The sequence below is a fragment of the Mobula hypostoma genome, chromosome 14 (assembly GCF_963921235.1).
Source record: "Mobula hypostoma chromosome 14, sMobHyp1.1, whole genome shotgun sequence".
NCBI lineage: Eukaryota > Metazoa > Chordata > Chondrichthyes > Myliobatiformes > Myliobatidae > Mobula > Mobula hypostoma.
In genome coordinates, this window is record NC_086110.1 from 79,545,480 (window position 1) to 79,559,725 (window position 14,246).

At 43.5% G+C, this 14,246-nt stretch overlaps 1 protein-coding gene across 1 annotated transcript in view; it reads left to right on the forward strand.

Moving 5' to 3' along the window:
- Positions 1-14,246, forward strand: part of utp4 (UTP4 small subunit processome component) — a 100,853-nt gene that overhangs the window by 72,029 nt on the left and 14,578 nt on the right. The window contains exons 14-15 of the mRNA XM_063067294.1: positions 12,605-12,790; positions 12,946-13,044. Coding sequence (XP_062923364.1) covers positions 12,605-12,790; positions 12,946-13,044 — 285 coding nt within the window. The remainder of the gene's footprint in view (positions 1-12,604; positions 12,791-12,945; positions 13,045-14,246) is intronic.

Genomic DNA, 14,246 nt, shown 5'->3' on the forward strand with positions numbered 1-14,246 from the left:
GACGTGAAACTTGTTAACTTAGCAGCAGCAGTTCAATGCAATACATAATCTAGCAGAGAGAAAAAAAATAAATGAAATAAAAAATAATAAACAACTAAATCTATTATGTGTATTGAATAGATCAAAAAAAGTACAAAAACAGAAATACTGTATATTAAAGAATATATAATAGATTAAAAATTACTGGCAAGGTAGCAGATTGGGAAGCTTTTAAAAACCAACAGCAGGCAACTAAAAAAGGTTATGAAGAAGGTAAAGATGGAATTCAAAAGTAAACAACAGGAATTCTGCAGATGCTGGAAATTCAAGCAACACACATCAAAGTTGCTGGTGAACGCAGCAGGCCAAGCAGCATCTATAGGAAGAGGCGCAGTCGACGTTTCAGGCCGAGACCCTTCCTCAGGCCTGAAACGTCGACTGCGCCTCTTCCTATAGATGCTGCTTGGCCTGCTGAATTCAAAAGTAAGGTAGCCAAAAATATTAAAGCAGATACCATAAGTTTCTTCAGATACAGAACTTGTAATGGAGAGGCAACGGTAGATATCCAACTGCTGGAAAACAATGGAGTAGTAAGACGCGACAATAAAATGGCGGACGAACTGAATACATATTTTGCATCAGTCTTCACTGTGAAAGATATGAGCAGTATGGTGGAAGGTCCAGGTGTCAGGTGTCATGAAGTGTGTGAAGTTGCCATTACTAGGAAGGAGGTTTTCAGGAAGATGAAAGATCTGAAGATTGGTCACTTGGGTCAGATGGTGTACACCCCAGGGTTCTGAATGATGTGGCTGAAGGGATTGAGGAGGCATTAGTAGCAGGCAGCCATCAATGCCAGGGGATCATGGGTTTGCACCTCTAGTGGACTGTGTCCTCTCTATGTCACTGATGTAGCCCACGGGAAGGACAAGCACCGATATAGCTTGGCACCAGTGTTGTCGCAGAGGTTGCCAGAGTGAAGTTGTAAACAACATCAAACTGCCTTAGGGACCTGGCTCCAGATTTCTTTCATGGGGTTTACTCTTGAAACCCTTCCCATGGGTGGGTATGGCCGTAAGGCAGCGGAGGTTTAAAATCAGAGTTTTCCTTTACCTAGTTGGGCTGCCATTCAAGGCTGACGTGCTCCACCTGCCAGAAGCAATTGGTTTTGAGGCACTAGTGGTCCGCATTTGCCCCTTCTCTTGTCAGTAGAAGCAGTTCCTGGTAGCTAAGCAACACGTGAAGGCCAAGAGTTGGACTTGGTTGTCAGAAGCTGTTAGTGACGTATGCCATTTGGAACAATTTTATTGGTAGTAGGAGCTTATCCCCACTACCACTCCCGGCTATGACAACCTTAGAAACTGGAGGCATTAGTAATGATCTTTTAAGAATAACTGGATTCTGGAATGATTTTGGAAGACTGAAAAAGTGCAGATGTTACTCTTCAAAAAGGGGGGCAAAAGAAAGGAAACGGTAGGCCAGTTGATCTGACCTCAGTGCTTGGGAAGGTGTTGGAATCGATTGTTAAGGATATGGAGCTCGTGCGAAAATAGGCCTCAGTCAGCATGGTTTCCTCAAGGGAAAATCCTGCTTGACAAATCTGTTGGAATTCTTTGAAGAAATAACAAGCAAAATAAACAAAGGAGAATTGGTTGGTGTTGTGTACTTGGATTTTCAGAAGGCCTTTGACAAGGTGCCACACATGGAACTGCTTAACAAGTTACGAGCCCATGGTATTACAGGTAAAATTTAAGCATGGATAAAGTAGGGGCAGATTGACGGAAGGCAAAGAGTGGGAATAAAGGGAGCCTTTTCTGGTTAGATGCTGGTGACTAGTGATGTTCCTCAGGGGGCTGAGTTGAGACTGATTCCTTTTACATTGTATGTCAATGATTTGGATGATGGAATTGATTATGTTGCAACATTTGCAGATAATACAAAGATAGATGCAGGGGCAGGTAGGACTTAGATTACAAAAATAGGCAAAGAAGTGGCACATGAACTACAGTGTTGGCAAGTGTATGGTCATGTACTTTGGTGAATGATATGAAAGATTTGACTATTTTCTAAATGGAGAGAAAATACAAAAAATCTGAGGTGCAAAGGGGCTTCAGTATCCTTCAGACATCGGAGCAGAATTAGGCCATTCTGCCCATCAAGTCTGCCATTGCATCATGGCTGATCCTGGATCCCATTCAATCCCATATTCCTGTCTTCTCGCCATATCCTTTCACGCCTTGAGCAACAGTAAACTATCAACTTCTGACTTAAGTATACCCACGGACCTGGCTTCCACCGCAGTCTAGCAGAGCCATCCACAGATTCACTACTCTATGGCTAAAAAAATTCTCCTTACCTCTGTTTAAAACATCACCCCTCAATTCTGAGGCTGTGCCCTCTAGTTCTGGATATCCCTACCAGAGGAAACATCCACTCTATCTAGTCTTTTCAACATTTGGTAGGTTTCAATGAGATCCCCATGCATTCTCCTAAATACCAGTGAGTACAGGCCCAAAGCTGCCAAACACTTCTCATGTTAACCCCTTCATTCCCAGAGTCATCCTCGTGAACCTTCTCTGGGCTTTCTCCAATGACAACCCACTCTTTCTGAGATATAGGGCCCAAAACTGTTGACAATACTCCAATTGCAGCCTGACTAGTGTCTTCTAAAGGCTCAGCATTATCTCCTTTGTTTTATATTCTATTCCCTTTGAAATAAATGCCAATATTGCATTTGTCTGCTTTACCACAGACTCAACCTGTAAATTAACCTTCTGGGAGTCTAACACAAGGACTCCTAAGTCCCTCTGCACGTCTGATGTTTGAACCCTAATGCGAGGGGATCTCATTTAAACCTACTGAATGTTTAACGGTTCAGATAGGGTGGATGTGGAGAGGATACTTCCCCTGGTGGGGGTGTCCAGAATTAGAGGGCACAGCCTCAAAATTGAGGGGAGACCCATTAGAACAGAGGGAAAGAGGAATTTTTTTTAGCTAGAGACTAGTGAATCTATGGAATGTTCTGCACAAAATGTGATGGAGGCCTCCTGTCCCATGATCCTCTCGTATCCCCTTCTGCCTATCACCTGTCCAGCTCTCGGCTCCATCACTCCCCCTCCTGTCTTCTCCTATCATTTTGCATCTCCCCCTCCAGCTTTCAAATCCCTTACTCACTCTTCCTTCAGTTAGTCCTGACGAAGGGTCTCGGCCTGAAACGTCGACTGCACCTCTTCCTATAGATGCTGCCTGGCCTGCTGCGTTCACCAGCAACTTTGATGTGTGTTGCTTGATAGTTTCCTGATTTGTCGGGGCATCAAAGGACGTGGCAGGAAGGCAGGTGTATGGGGTTGAGTGGGATCTTGGATCAGCCGTGATGGAATAATGGAGCAGACTTTTTGGCTGAATGGTCTAATTCTGCTTCTATGTCTTGTGGTCTTATGGTCTTACTGTTGGACTTTAAAGAGAGAAATGATATTTATTCTCGCAAACACGAGGAAATCTGCAGATGCTGGAAATTCAAGCCACACACACAAAATTCTGGTGGAGTGCAGCAGGCCAGGCAGCATCCATAGGAAGAAGCACAGCCGACGTTTCAGGCTGAGACCCTTCTTCAGGACTAACTGAAGAGATAGTAAGAGATTTGAAAGGGGGAGGGGGATATCCGAAATGATAGAAGACAGGAAGGCGAGGGATAGTTCCAAGAGCTGGATAGTTGATTGGCAAAAGGGATACAAGGCTGGAGAAGGGAGAGGATCATGGGACGGGAGGCCTGGGGAGAAAGAAAGGGGGAGGGGAGCATCAGAGGAAGATGGAGAGCAGGCAAGGAGTAATTGTGAGAGAGACAGAGAGAGAAAAAAAGGATTCAATAAAAAACAATAAATAAATAAGGGGGTGGGGTGAGAACGGAAGGAGTGGCATTAACGGAAGTTGGAGAAGTCAATGTTCATGCCATCAGGTTGGAGGCTACCCCGACAGAATATAAGGTGTTGTTCCTCCAACCTGAGTGTGGCTTCATCTTTACAGTAGAGGAGGCCGTGGATAGACATGCCAGAATGGGAATGGGACGTGGAATTAAAATGTGTGGCCACTGGGAGATCCTGCTTTCTCTGACGGACAGAGTGTAGGTGTTCAGAGAAACGGTCTCCCAGTCTGAGTCGGGTCTCACCAATATATAGAAGGCCGCACTGGGAGCACTGGACGCAGTACATCACCCCAGCCGACTCACAGGTGAAGTGTCGCCTCACCTGGAAGGACTGTCTGGAGCCCTGAATGGTGGTAAGGGAGGAAGTGTAAGGGCACGTGTAGCACTTGTTCTGCTTACAAGGATAAGTGCCGAGAGGGAGATTGGTGGGAAGGGATGGGGGGGGCACGAATAGATAAGGGAGTCACATTGGGAGAATCCCTGCGGAAAGCAAAAGGTAGGGGGAAGGAAAGATGTGCTTGGTGGTGGGATCCCATTGGAGGTGGCGGGAAGTTACGAAGAATTGTATGTTGGACCCAGAGACTGGTGGGGTGGTAGGTGAGGACAAGGGGAACCTTATCCCTAGTGGGGTGGCGGGAGGATGAGGTGAGAGCAGATGTGCGTGAAATGAGAGAGATGTGTTTGAGAGCAGAATTGATGGTGGAGGAAGGGAAGCCCCTTTCTTTAAAAAAGGAAGATATCTCCTTCGTCCTGGAATGAAAGGCCTTATCCTGAGAGCAGATGCGGCGGAGACGGAGGAATTGCCAGAAGGGGATGACGTTTTTGCAGGAGACAGGGTGGGAAGAGGAACAGTCCAACTTTCTAGCTCCTAGCTCTATCCCTCCCCCTCCTGTCTTCTCCTATCATTTTGGATCTCCCCCTCCCAGTTTCAAATCTCTTACTATCTCTTCTTTCAGTTAGTCCTGACGAAGGGTCTTGGCCTGATACGTCGACTGTACTTCTTCCTGCTGCATTCCACCAGCATTTTGTGTGTGTTGTTAGTGATATTTATTCTTATGAATTCATTGAAATGGAAGTGATCCTCCAAATTTTCTAAATCTATATTGGCGAGTTAGTAAGGTTCAAAAGTTCAAAGTAAAATTTATCAGAGTGCATACATGCCACCACTGAAGAAAGTTAGATTACAATGGGGTTGAATACTTTGTGAGGCTGACAATTTTGGTAAATTGATGACAAGTTTTGGAATTTTGCTTTTAATTTGACATGATGCAAAATGTTTGTAGATTAGCTCAAAAATCCTACATCAATATAAATTATAATTTTAAAAAATGAGACAGTAACGGGTGAAAATAATTGTTGGGACTGTATACTTTTTCAAGGCACTGTAAGAACTCTTGTTATTTACTGAGAAACATTTGGAAGATAGTGAAGGCAGAGTGGGACATTGCTGAAGTGATGGGACATTTTGAGATTAAGGAGATGGTAATGTTGAGACATCTGGAAAGCATCAAGGTAGACAAGTCTCCAGCACTTGATGACATATATGCCAGAAAATTGATGGAAGTAAGTGCAGAGATCGTTGAGGCTTTGACAAAGATCCTTATGTTCTGACCAGCAACAGGCGAGGTCCCAGGGACTGGAGAGTAGCGAATGTTGTGTAAGTGATTTGACTCCTTTCCATAGATCCTGCCTGGCTTGCTGAGTTCCTCCAGCATTTTGTGTGTGTTGCTTTGGATTTCCAGCATCTGCAGGTTTTTTCGTGTTTGAAATGTTGTGCCTTTGTTCTAGAAAGGAAATGGAGATAATTCAACTACACTCAGACTCTGCATAGCTCTGATTCAGTACAGCGCAGTTACTCAATTCTTTATTGAAATTTTTAAAAATGACAAAAAATTCATTCCAAACAGCGCTTAAGACTTTTCAAGAGCGGCCACCATTACAGTAAACATTGAATCAGCCAATGAGGACGCTTTACATATGCTGTGAGCCACTCACAGCCAATCACATATTAGTTCATCTCTGCCTCCCCCGAATGTTGCTCCTTTGCCAATTTATAACATTTTTTCACCCATAATGTCTGGAAAATGGCCTGCAACTTCCAGTGAGGGTAGTACGTCTAAGATGTCTCGGAGAAGCATTAGCATGGATGTGAAACTGCAAGTTATACAGTGTTGGAAGCTGCTGAGCGTCAGGTTGTTGTTGGCGCCTCTTTAAAATGATTGGCCATCAGAACAATTATAAAAAAAATGCAGACAAGGTAAAAGCTTCTGCAACGATGACTATCATCAACGAAGATGACTTGATTGAGTGTTTGAAAAAATGGAAAATAGACTGAATATAGGGGTGGATAACCAAACACAATGAAACATACCCCTGAGCCAGCTGATAATAATGGAGAGGGCAAGAAGCATCTTCGATCATATCCAAGAAGAAAACGATACGTCGGTAACATTCACAGCCAGCACAGGTTGCTTTGATAGATTTAAACAGCACAATAACTGCCATTGCATACATATTTCTGTTGAACCAGCTAGCGCAGACAGCAAGGTAGCTGGGAATTTCCTGCAACACCGAAGGCCATAATCAAAAAGGACATTTATCCTCCCGAGCATGTCCTCAATGTGGATGAAACAGGTGTGTTTCGGAAAATAATGTTTTCTCGTACTTTCATCTCCTGAGAAGAGAAATATGCATCTCGGTTCAAGACTGCAAAGGACCAGTTAACCACAAAATTCCTCAGGAGTAGCATCACCACGATGACACAAATCGTGGACCAGTTCATTGATAATGACCCTGACTGGGAGCGAAGCAATAACGCAAAAGAGGTATTCTTGGCATGATTTCCTGATAGCGAGAACTACTTTATGAGAGGAAACTTAAGAAAAGGCAGTCAAATCTCAATGTCTACTTGAAGAAAAAGCCCAAAGTTAGAGGAGAACCCACAGCTTGGCCCCTCTTCTAAGATGTAATCACCACCCGATTCCCTCTAGTGCTGCTGCGATGTGTTGCTGCTCCCCTGATGTACAGGTTAGGTCCATTTGCGTGGTTGTTACTCCACGAAAGGCATAAAATAATATATCATACCTCATGTTTGATTATTTTTAAAATTAGGCGCACGCATCCATTTACATGATGTTATAGGTGTAGCACTGATTTCCATAGTGCTCCAGCTCCGAGGAACCCATCCTCAGCATTAAGAGTGGCCTAAATGTAATTATAGGCTAGTCAGCTTTACATCAGAGAAGCTATTGGAGAGGAGACTGAAGGATAGGAGTTGTGCGCATTTGGAAAGGCGTGGCTTATTTAGGGAGAGTTAGCATGGTTTTGTACAGGGCTGGTCATGCCTTACAACTTGATTGATTTTGAAGTGACAAAGAAGCTTGATGGACATTTTCTATATGAACTTCAGTAACACGTAACCCATGTGGGCTTCAGTTAGAAATTTAATAAAGTTCCTCATGGTACGTTGATTCAAAAGACAAAGATGCATGGGATCCAGAGTGAATTGCAAGCTTGGATTCAGAATTGACTTGTCCATAGAAGACAGTAGGGTTGGAAGGCTGTTATTTTGATGGCAGGTCTATAACCTGTGGTACTTTGCAAGGATTGGTGGTGAGATCTCTTTTTTTGTGATGTCGGTGATATGGATACCAAGGTTCTGGACGACAGCAAAATTTGTGGATTTGTATAATGAACGCAGCAGTTTTGGGCAGAGAAGTGGCAGATGAAGTTTAATCTGTGCAATTTGAGTTCCTGTATTTTGGGTGAAATGAAAAGAGAAATTTTTGCAATTAATGGTAGACCCCTTAGAAGCATTTAGGTACAGAAGGATTTTGGGATTCAGGTACATTGTTCACGGAAAGTGGCTACGCAGGTGGTTAAGATGGTAAAGGAAGCTTAAGGCATGCTTGCTTTCATTGGTAAGAGTGTTGAGTATCAGAGTAAAGGAACTGTATAAAACTTTAGTCAGACTGCATTTGGATTATTCTGGTGGCGCAATAGCATCAGCGCCAGACTCCGAAGCGAAGGCTCCCGAGTTTGAATCCAAATCGGGCCGCCCTCTGAGCACATTTTCCATCCGTGCCGGGTTGACTGTCGAGCTAGCCACTTGGCCTCGTTTAAAAAAAAAAAGGGTTGAGTCAGGAACGTTCATATCGTGACCCAGTTAACCTGAAAGGAGACCAATCCTGACATCAGACGCCAGACAAGAATGGCTGACTGGTGCGACACGCAAAAAAAAATTGCATACATTTCTGGTTGCACCATTATAGGAAGGATATGAAAGGTGCGTACATTCTTTACCAGGATGTTTTCCAGATTAGACGATATGGGCTATAAGGAAAGGTTGGACAAACACAAGTTGGTCTCTCTAGATTATTTGAGGTGTGAAGAGAGACCTGCATAGTGGTTTTTAAAATTGAGATGAATAAATAGGGTAGACAGTCAAAATCTTTCTTCAAGTTAGAAACCTCAAATGCCAGAGGACATGTTTTTAAGGTTACAAGAAGGAAGTTTATAGGCGATGTGAAGGGCAAGTTTTTTTTTCATGCAGAGAATGGGGTACCTAGAATAGGATACTGGGGTGGTAGGGGAAGCAGGCAGTTTGCTGGAATTTAAGAGGCTTTAGTGAATATGAAGGAAGTAGCGAATTGAGAGAGTTCTGCTGCTACTCAAGTCACCCCTAGGCGCCCTGCAGGAAAAACAGGTACTCATAAAGGCAGCGTCCATTATTAAGGACCTCCAGCACCCAGGGAATGCCCTTTTCTCACTGTTGCCATCAAGTAGGAGGTACAGAAGCCTGAAGGCACACACTCAGTGATTCAGGAACAGCTTCTTCCCCTCTGCTCTCTGATTCATAAATGGACATTAAACCCTTGGAATCTACCTCACTTTTTAAATATATATTTCTGTTTTTTGCATGATTTTTAATCTATTCAATATATGTATACTGTCATTTATTTATTGTTATTTTCAGTTTTTTTTTCCTATATTATGTATTGCACTGAACTGCTGCTGCTAAGTTAACAAATGTCACGACACATGCTGGTGATAATAAACCTGATTCTGATTCTAATTGAAGGGATATGGATGATGCACAGCAGGAGGACATTTACTGTAAAGTGGCATTAAGACTGGAACAGCATTGTTGGCTGAATGGCTGCCCAGTGCTATACTGTTCTACGTTCTCTTTTTAGGCGGCCTGCTGGAGGAAGATGTCAAGGGTTGTGGAAAAGTTGCAGAGTAGATTTAGTTCACTATGGAGCACAGAATGTTATCAGAAGTTAAGAATAAATGTTGGTTCATTTGGCAGGAAGGGTTGTGACAGAAAATTAATTTGACATGTTGACAAAACACTTTATATAAAAAAAAACAAAACAAAACTTCATTAGATGTACCGTGGAGAGCATTCTGACGTGCTGCATCACTGTCTGGTATGCGGGGAGCGGAGTGGGCTCCATTGTATAGAACCAGAAGCTGCAGGAGGTCATAAATTTAGTCGACTCCATCTTGGGTACTAGCCTACAAAGTCCGCAGGACATCTTCAAGGAGCAATGTCTCAGAAAGGCAGCGTCCATTATTAAGGACCTCCAGCACCCAGGTCATGCTCTTTTCACAGTGTTACCGTCAGGTAGAAGGTACAGAAGCCTGAACTGCCATCCAATTCCTAAATGGACATTGAACCCATGAGCACTACCTCACTTGTTTAATATAACTATTTTTGCATGATTTTTAATCTATTCAATATGCATATACTATAATTGATTTTCTCATTTTTTTTCTTCTATATTATGTATTACATTGAACTGCTGCTACTAAGTTAACAAATTTCATGACACTTGCCAGTGATAATAATTCTGATTCTAACCCACAATTTTAAACATAGAAAACATAGAAAATAGGTGCAGGAGTAGGCCATTCGGCCCTTCAAGCCTGCACCGCCATTCAGTATGATCATGGCTGATCATCCAACTGAGAACCCTGTACCAACCTTCCCTCCGTACCCCCCGATCCCTTTAGCCACAAGGGTCATATCTAACTCCCTCTTAAATATAGCCAATGAAACGGCGCTTTCATCGCCCGAAAACGGAGCTTTTCTAAAACACTCTCCAGAGTGTGTAAATTTGAAAACGATTGTTGCGTGTTGTAGTGTGGACGGGGTAAACGGAGATATTTAAAAATGCTGGTATGACAACACAACAACAACAATGCTTTTTCTGCTTCTGCTTGGTACTGCGCAAGCACTGCGGGATGGCTGTTATAACGTGCAGTCAATAGACAATAGGTGCAGGAGTAGGCCCTTCAAGCCAGCACCGCCATTCACTGTGATCATGGCTGATCATCCACTATCAGTATCCAGTTCTTGCCTTATCCCCATAACCTTTGATTCCACTATCTTTATCCATCTCTTTTTTGAAAGCATCCGGAGACTTGGCCTCCACAGCCTTCTGGGGCAAAGCATTCCATATATCCACCACTCTCTGGGTGAAAAAGTTTTTCCTCAACTCCGTTCTAAATGGCCTACCCCTAATTCTTAAACTGTGGCCTCTGGTTCTGGACTCACCCATCAGCGGGAACATGCTTCCTGCCTGCAGCGTGTCCAATCCCTTAATAATCTTATATGCTTCAATAAGATCCCCTCTCAGCCTTCTAAATTCCAGTGTATACAAGCCCAGTCGCTCCAATCTTTCGACATATGACAGTCCCGCCATCCCAGTAATTAACCTTGTGAACCTACGCTGCACTCCCTCAATAGCAAGAATGTCCTTCCTCAAATTTGGAGACTAAAACTGCACACAGTACTCCAGGTGTGGTCTCACCAGGGCCCTGTACAGCTGCAGAAGGACCTCTTTACTCTTATACTCAATTCCCCTTGTTATGAAGGCCAGCATGCCATTAGCTTTTTTCACTGCCTGCTGTACTTGCATACTTGCTTTCAGTGACTGATGTACAAGAACACCTAGATCTCGTTGTGCTTCCCCTTTTCCTAACTTGACTCCATTTAGATAATAATCTGCCTTCCCGTTCTTACCACCAAAGTGGATAACCTCGCACTTATCCACATTAAACTGCATCTGCCATGCATCTGCCATGCATCTGCCCACTCACCCAGCCTGTCCAAGTCACCCTGCATTCTCATAACATCCTCCTCACATTTCACACTGCCTCCTAGCTTTGTGTCTTCAGCAAATTTGCTAATGTTAGTTTTAATTCCCTCATCTAAATCATTAATATATATTGGAAATAGCTGCGGTCCCAGCAGTGATCCCTGCGGTACCCCACTGGTCACTGCCTGCCATTCCGAAAGGGACCCGTTAATCGCTACTCTTTGTTTTCTGCCAGCCAGCCAATTTTCAATCCATGTCAGTACTCTGCCCCCAATACCATGTGCCCTAATTTTGCCCACTAATCTCCTATGTGGGACTTTATCAAAGGCTTTCTGAAAGTCCAGGTATACTACATCCACTGGCTCTCCCTTGTCCATTTTCATAGTTACATCCTCAAAAAATTCAGAAGATTAGTCAAGCATGATTTCCCCTTCGTAAATCCATGCTGACTCGGACCGATCCTGTTACTGCTATCCAGATGTGTCGTAATTTCATCCTTTATAATTGACTCCAGTATCTTTCCCACCACTGACGTCAGGCTAACCAGTCTATAATTCCCTGTTTTCTCTCTTCCTCCCTTCTTAAAGAGAGGGACAACATTAGCCACCCTCCAATCCACAGGAACTGATCCTGAATCTATAGAACATTGGAAAATGATTACCAATGCGTCCACGATTTCTAAAGCCACCTCCTTAAGTGCCCTGGGATGCAGACCATCAGGTCCTGGGGACTTATCAGCCTTCAAACCCAACAGCCTATCCAACACCATTTCCTGCCTAATATAAATTTCCTTCAATTCATCCATTACCCTAGGTCTTTTGGCCACTATTACATCTGGGAGATTGTAGTATTGCTCCTCAACCATCAGGCGAAAGGACTTCAAAATATACAGGTTTCCCCTGCTATCCGAAAGTAGAGCGTTCCTATGAAACCTCTCGTGCCAAAATGGCATAAAGTGAAGAAGCAATTACCATTAATTTATATGGGAAAAATTTTTGAGCGTTCCCAGACCCATAAAAATAACCTACCAAATCATACCAAATAGCACATAAAACCTAAAATAACACTTACATATAATAAAAGCAGGAATAATATAAATACACAGCCTATATAAAGTAGAAATAATGTATGTACAGTGTAGTTTCACTTATCAGAATCGGGAAGATTTAGCCAAAACCGATTTGTAGAAAAACAATCGGCACGTACACGCACACACCTGCCCGCGCAAGGCTTCACGGTCATGGTAGTCTTTCTCGGGGTAAACACAAGTTTAAAGTAGGCGCCTTTTATCGTAAAAGCGAAAATCCTCTTCGGATTTCTTTCGGTTAGCAAAAACAGGTACTAATGTAGGTCTTTCGTAAAAGCGAAGTGGCGTAAAGCAAACTTTCGTAAAGCGGGGGACACCTGTATATATTTCTAAACTGGAACATGCTGCCTGGAAATAGTTTCAAAGGAAATATGGTAAATACTGCAGGAATATGGGCATGAAACTAATTCCACCTGTAGGCAGTCTGGGCAGAATGGTGTCCTTTTGTTCATGGCATTTTTTTTTTTACGATGGTGGTGGTGATTAGTAATTGTTTTTATTTTGTCTCCTCAGATTTTTGAATTCAGCATCAGTGAGAAGAAGTACACAGAGTGGAGCCGTAAGATACAGCAACATGGGCTGCCCACACTCTGGTTGGAAAGGGACACACCCATCATCCACGTCACCTTCAATCCTAGAGTGAGCACACAGATCATCGTTCATGATACATACATGTTTTGTATCATTGACCAGTCACTGGTAAGTGACATGGCCACAGTACTCTTGCCCTGCAGCCTTGGGTGGTGTACTGTTTATCCACATGCTCCATCATTATCTGTGGGGTTTGCTATTGTTGTTGATTAATAGGCATTCTTTGATTTTGTTCAGGATTAATTCTGATCGATTCTTTCCAGCCCTTGCCCTCTGAGGAATCGGATATTAATAACCAGCCAGTGCCTGTAAATGGTCATAAGAACCGGGAGCATGCCTTCAAAGTCTGTAAGAAATTCAAGGTAAGATCTATGAGGCTCACTGAATGCTCTGGGAACAGAGAATTTGACCTATTGAAAGTTCAAAGTAAATTTATTATCAAAGTACATATATGTTACTATATACAACCCTGAGATTCATTCTCTTGTGGGCATACATTGTAAATACAAGAAACTCAGTAGAATCAATAAAAGACTGCACCCAACAGGACAGACGAACAACCAATGTGATAAAGACAAACAGCAAATATAAAAGAGAAAATAAATGAGCAATAAATATTGAGAACATGAGATGAAGAGTCTTTGAAAGTGAGTCCATAATTTGTGGGAACAGTTCACTGATAGGGCGAGTGAAGTTTTTCCCACTGGTTCAAGAGCCTGATGGTTGAGGAGCAATAACTGTTCTTGAACTTGGTACTGTGAGCCCTGGGGCTCCTATACCACATTCCTGATGGCAGCAGTGAGAAGCGAGCTTGACCTGGATGGTGGGGGTCCTGTATGATGGATGCTGCTTTCCTGTGACTGCGCTTTACATTGGTGGCTCAGTGGTGAGGGGCTGCTTTGTCCATTAATTTTTGTAGGATTTTCTGTTCAAGGGCATGGGTGTTTCCATACCAGGCTGTGATGCAACCAGTCAATATACTCACCTAGCTGTTTGCATGCGACAGCGGCCACACCCCGGGCAACGGCTTCGACAAACCGGCTAAACCAGGTGAGGGTAGTCGACGGGTCTCAAACCCTTGGTGAGATAGGGAGTTGTCTATCCCAGCATGTGAAAACAGACGCCGGCGGATTGAGCGGACGAGACCAGCGGAAGGTCCAACGGTCAAGAAGGCGGTCTCTGCAAGCGTCGTGGAACGTGTAGAGCAGGACAAGACACAGAAGACGTCCTGGTCATCCACTGCGCCTAGTCCCATCTCCAGCCGTCTTAGATTCTGTCTTGCCACTGGATCCAGATGGGAATTGGGAAGAGAGAGTGAGGCTGACGCTGCGCAACTCTCCCTCACTTAAATCCAAATCACGCGCTAGTCTCGACACCATCATGATGGTGTCGAGGTCCTCATCGACATCAACGATGGACGAACAACAACAATATACTCACCACACATCTATTAAATTTTGTCAAAGTTTTAGATATCGTGCCAAATCTTTTCAAACTTTTAAGGAGTAGAGGCACAACTGTGATTCCTTTGAAATTACGCTTGCATGCTGGGCCCAGGACAGAT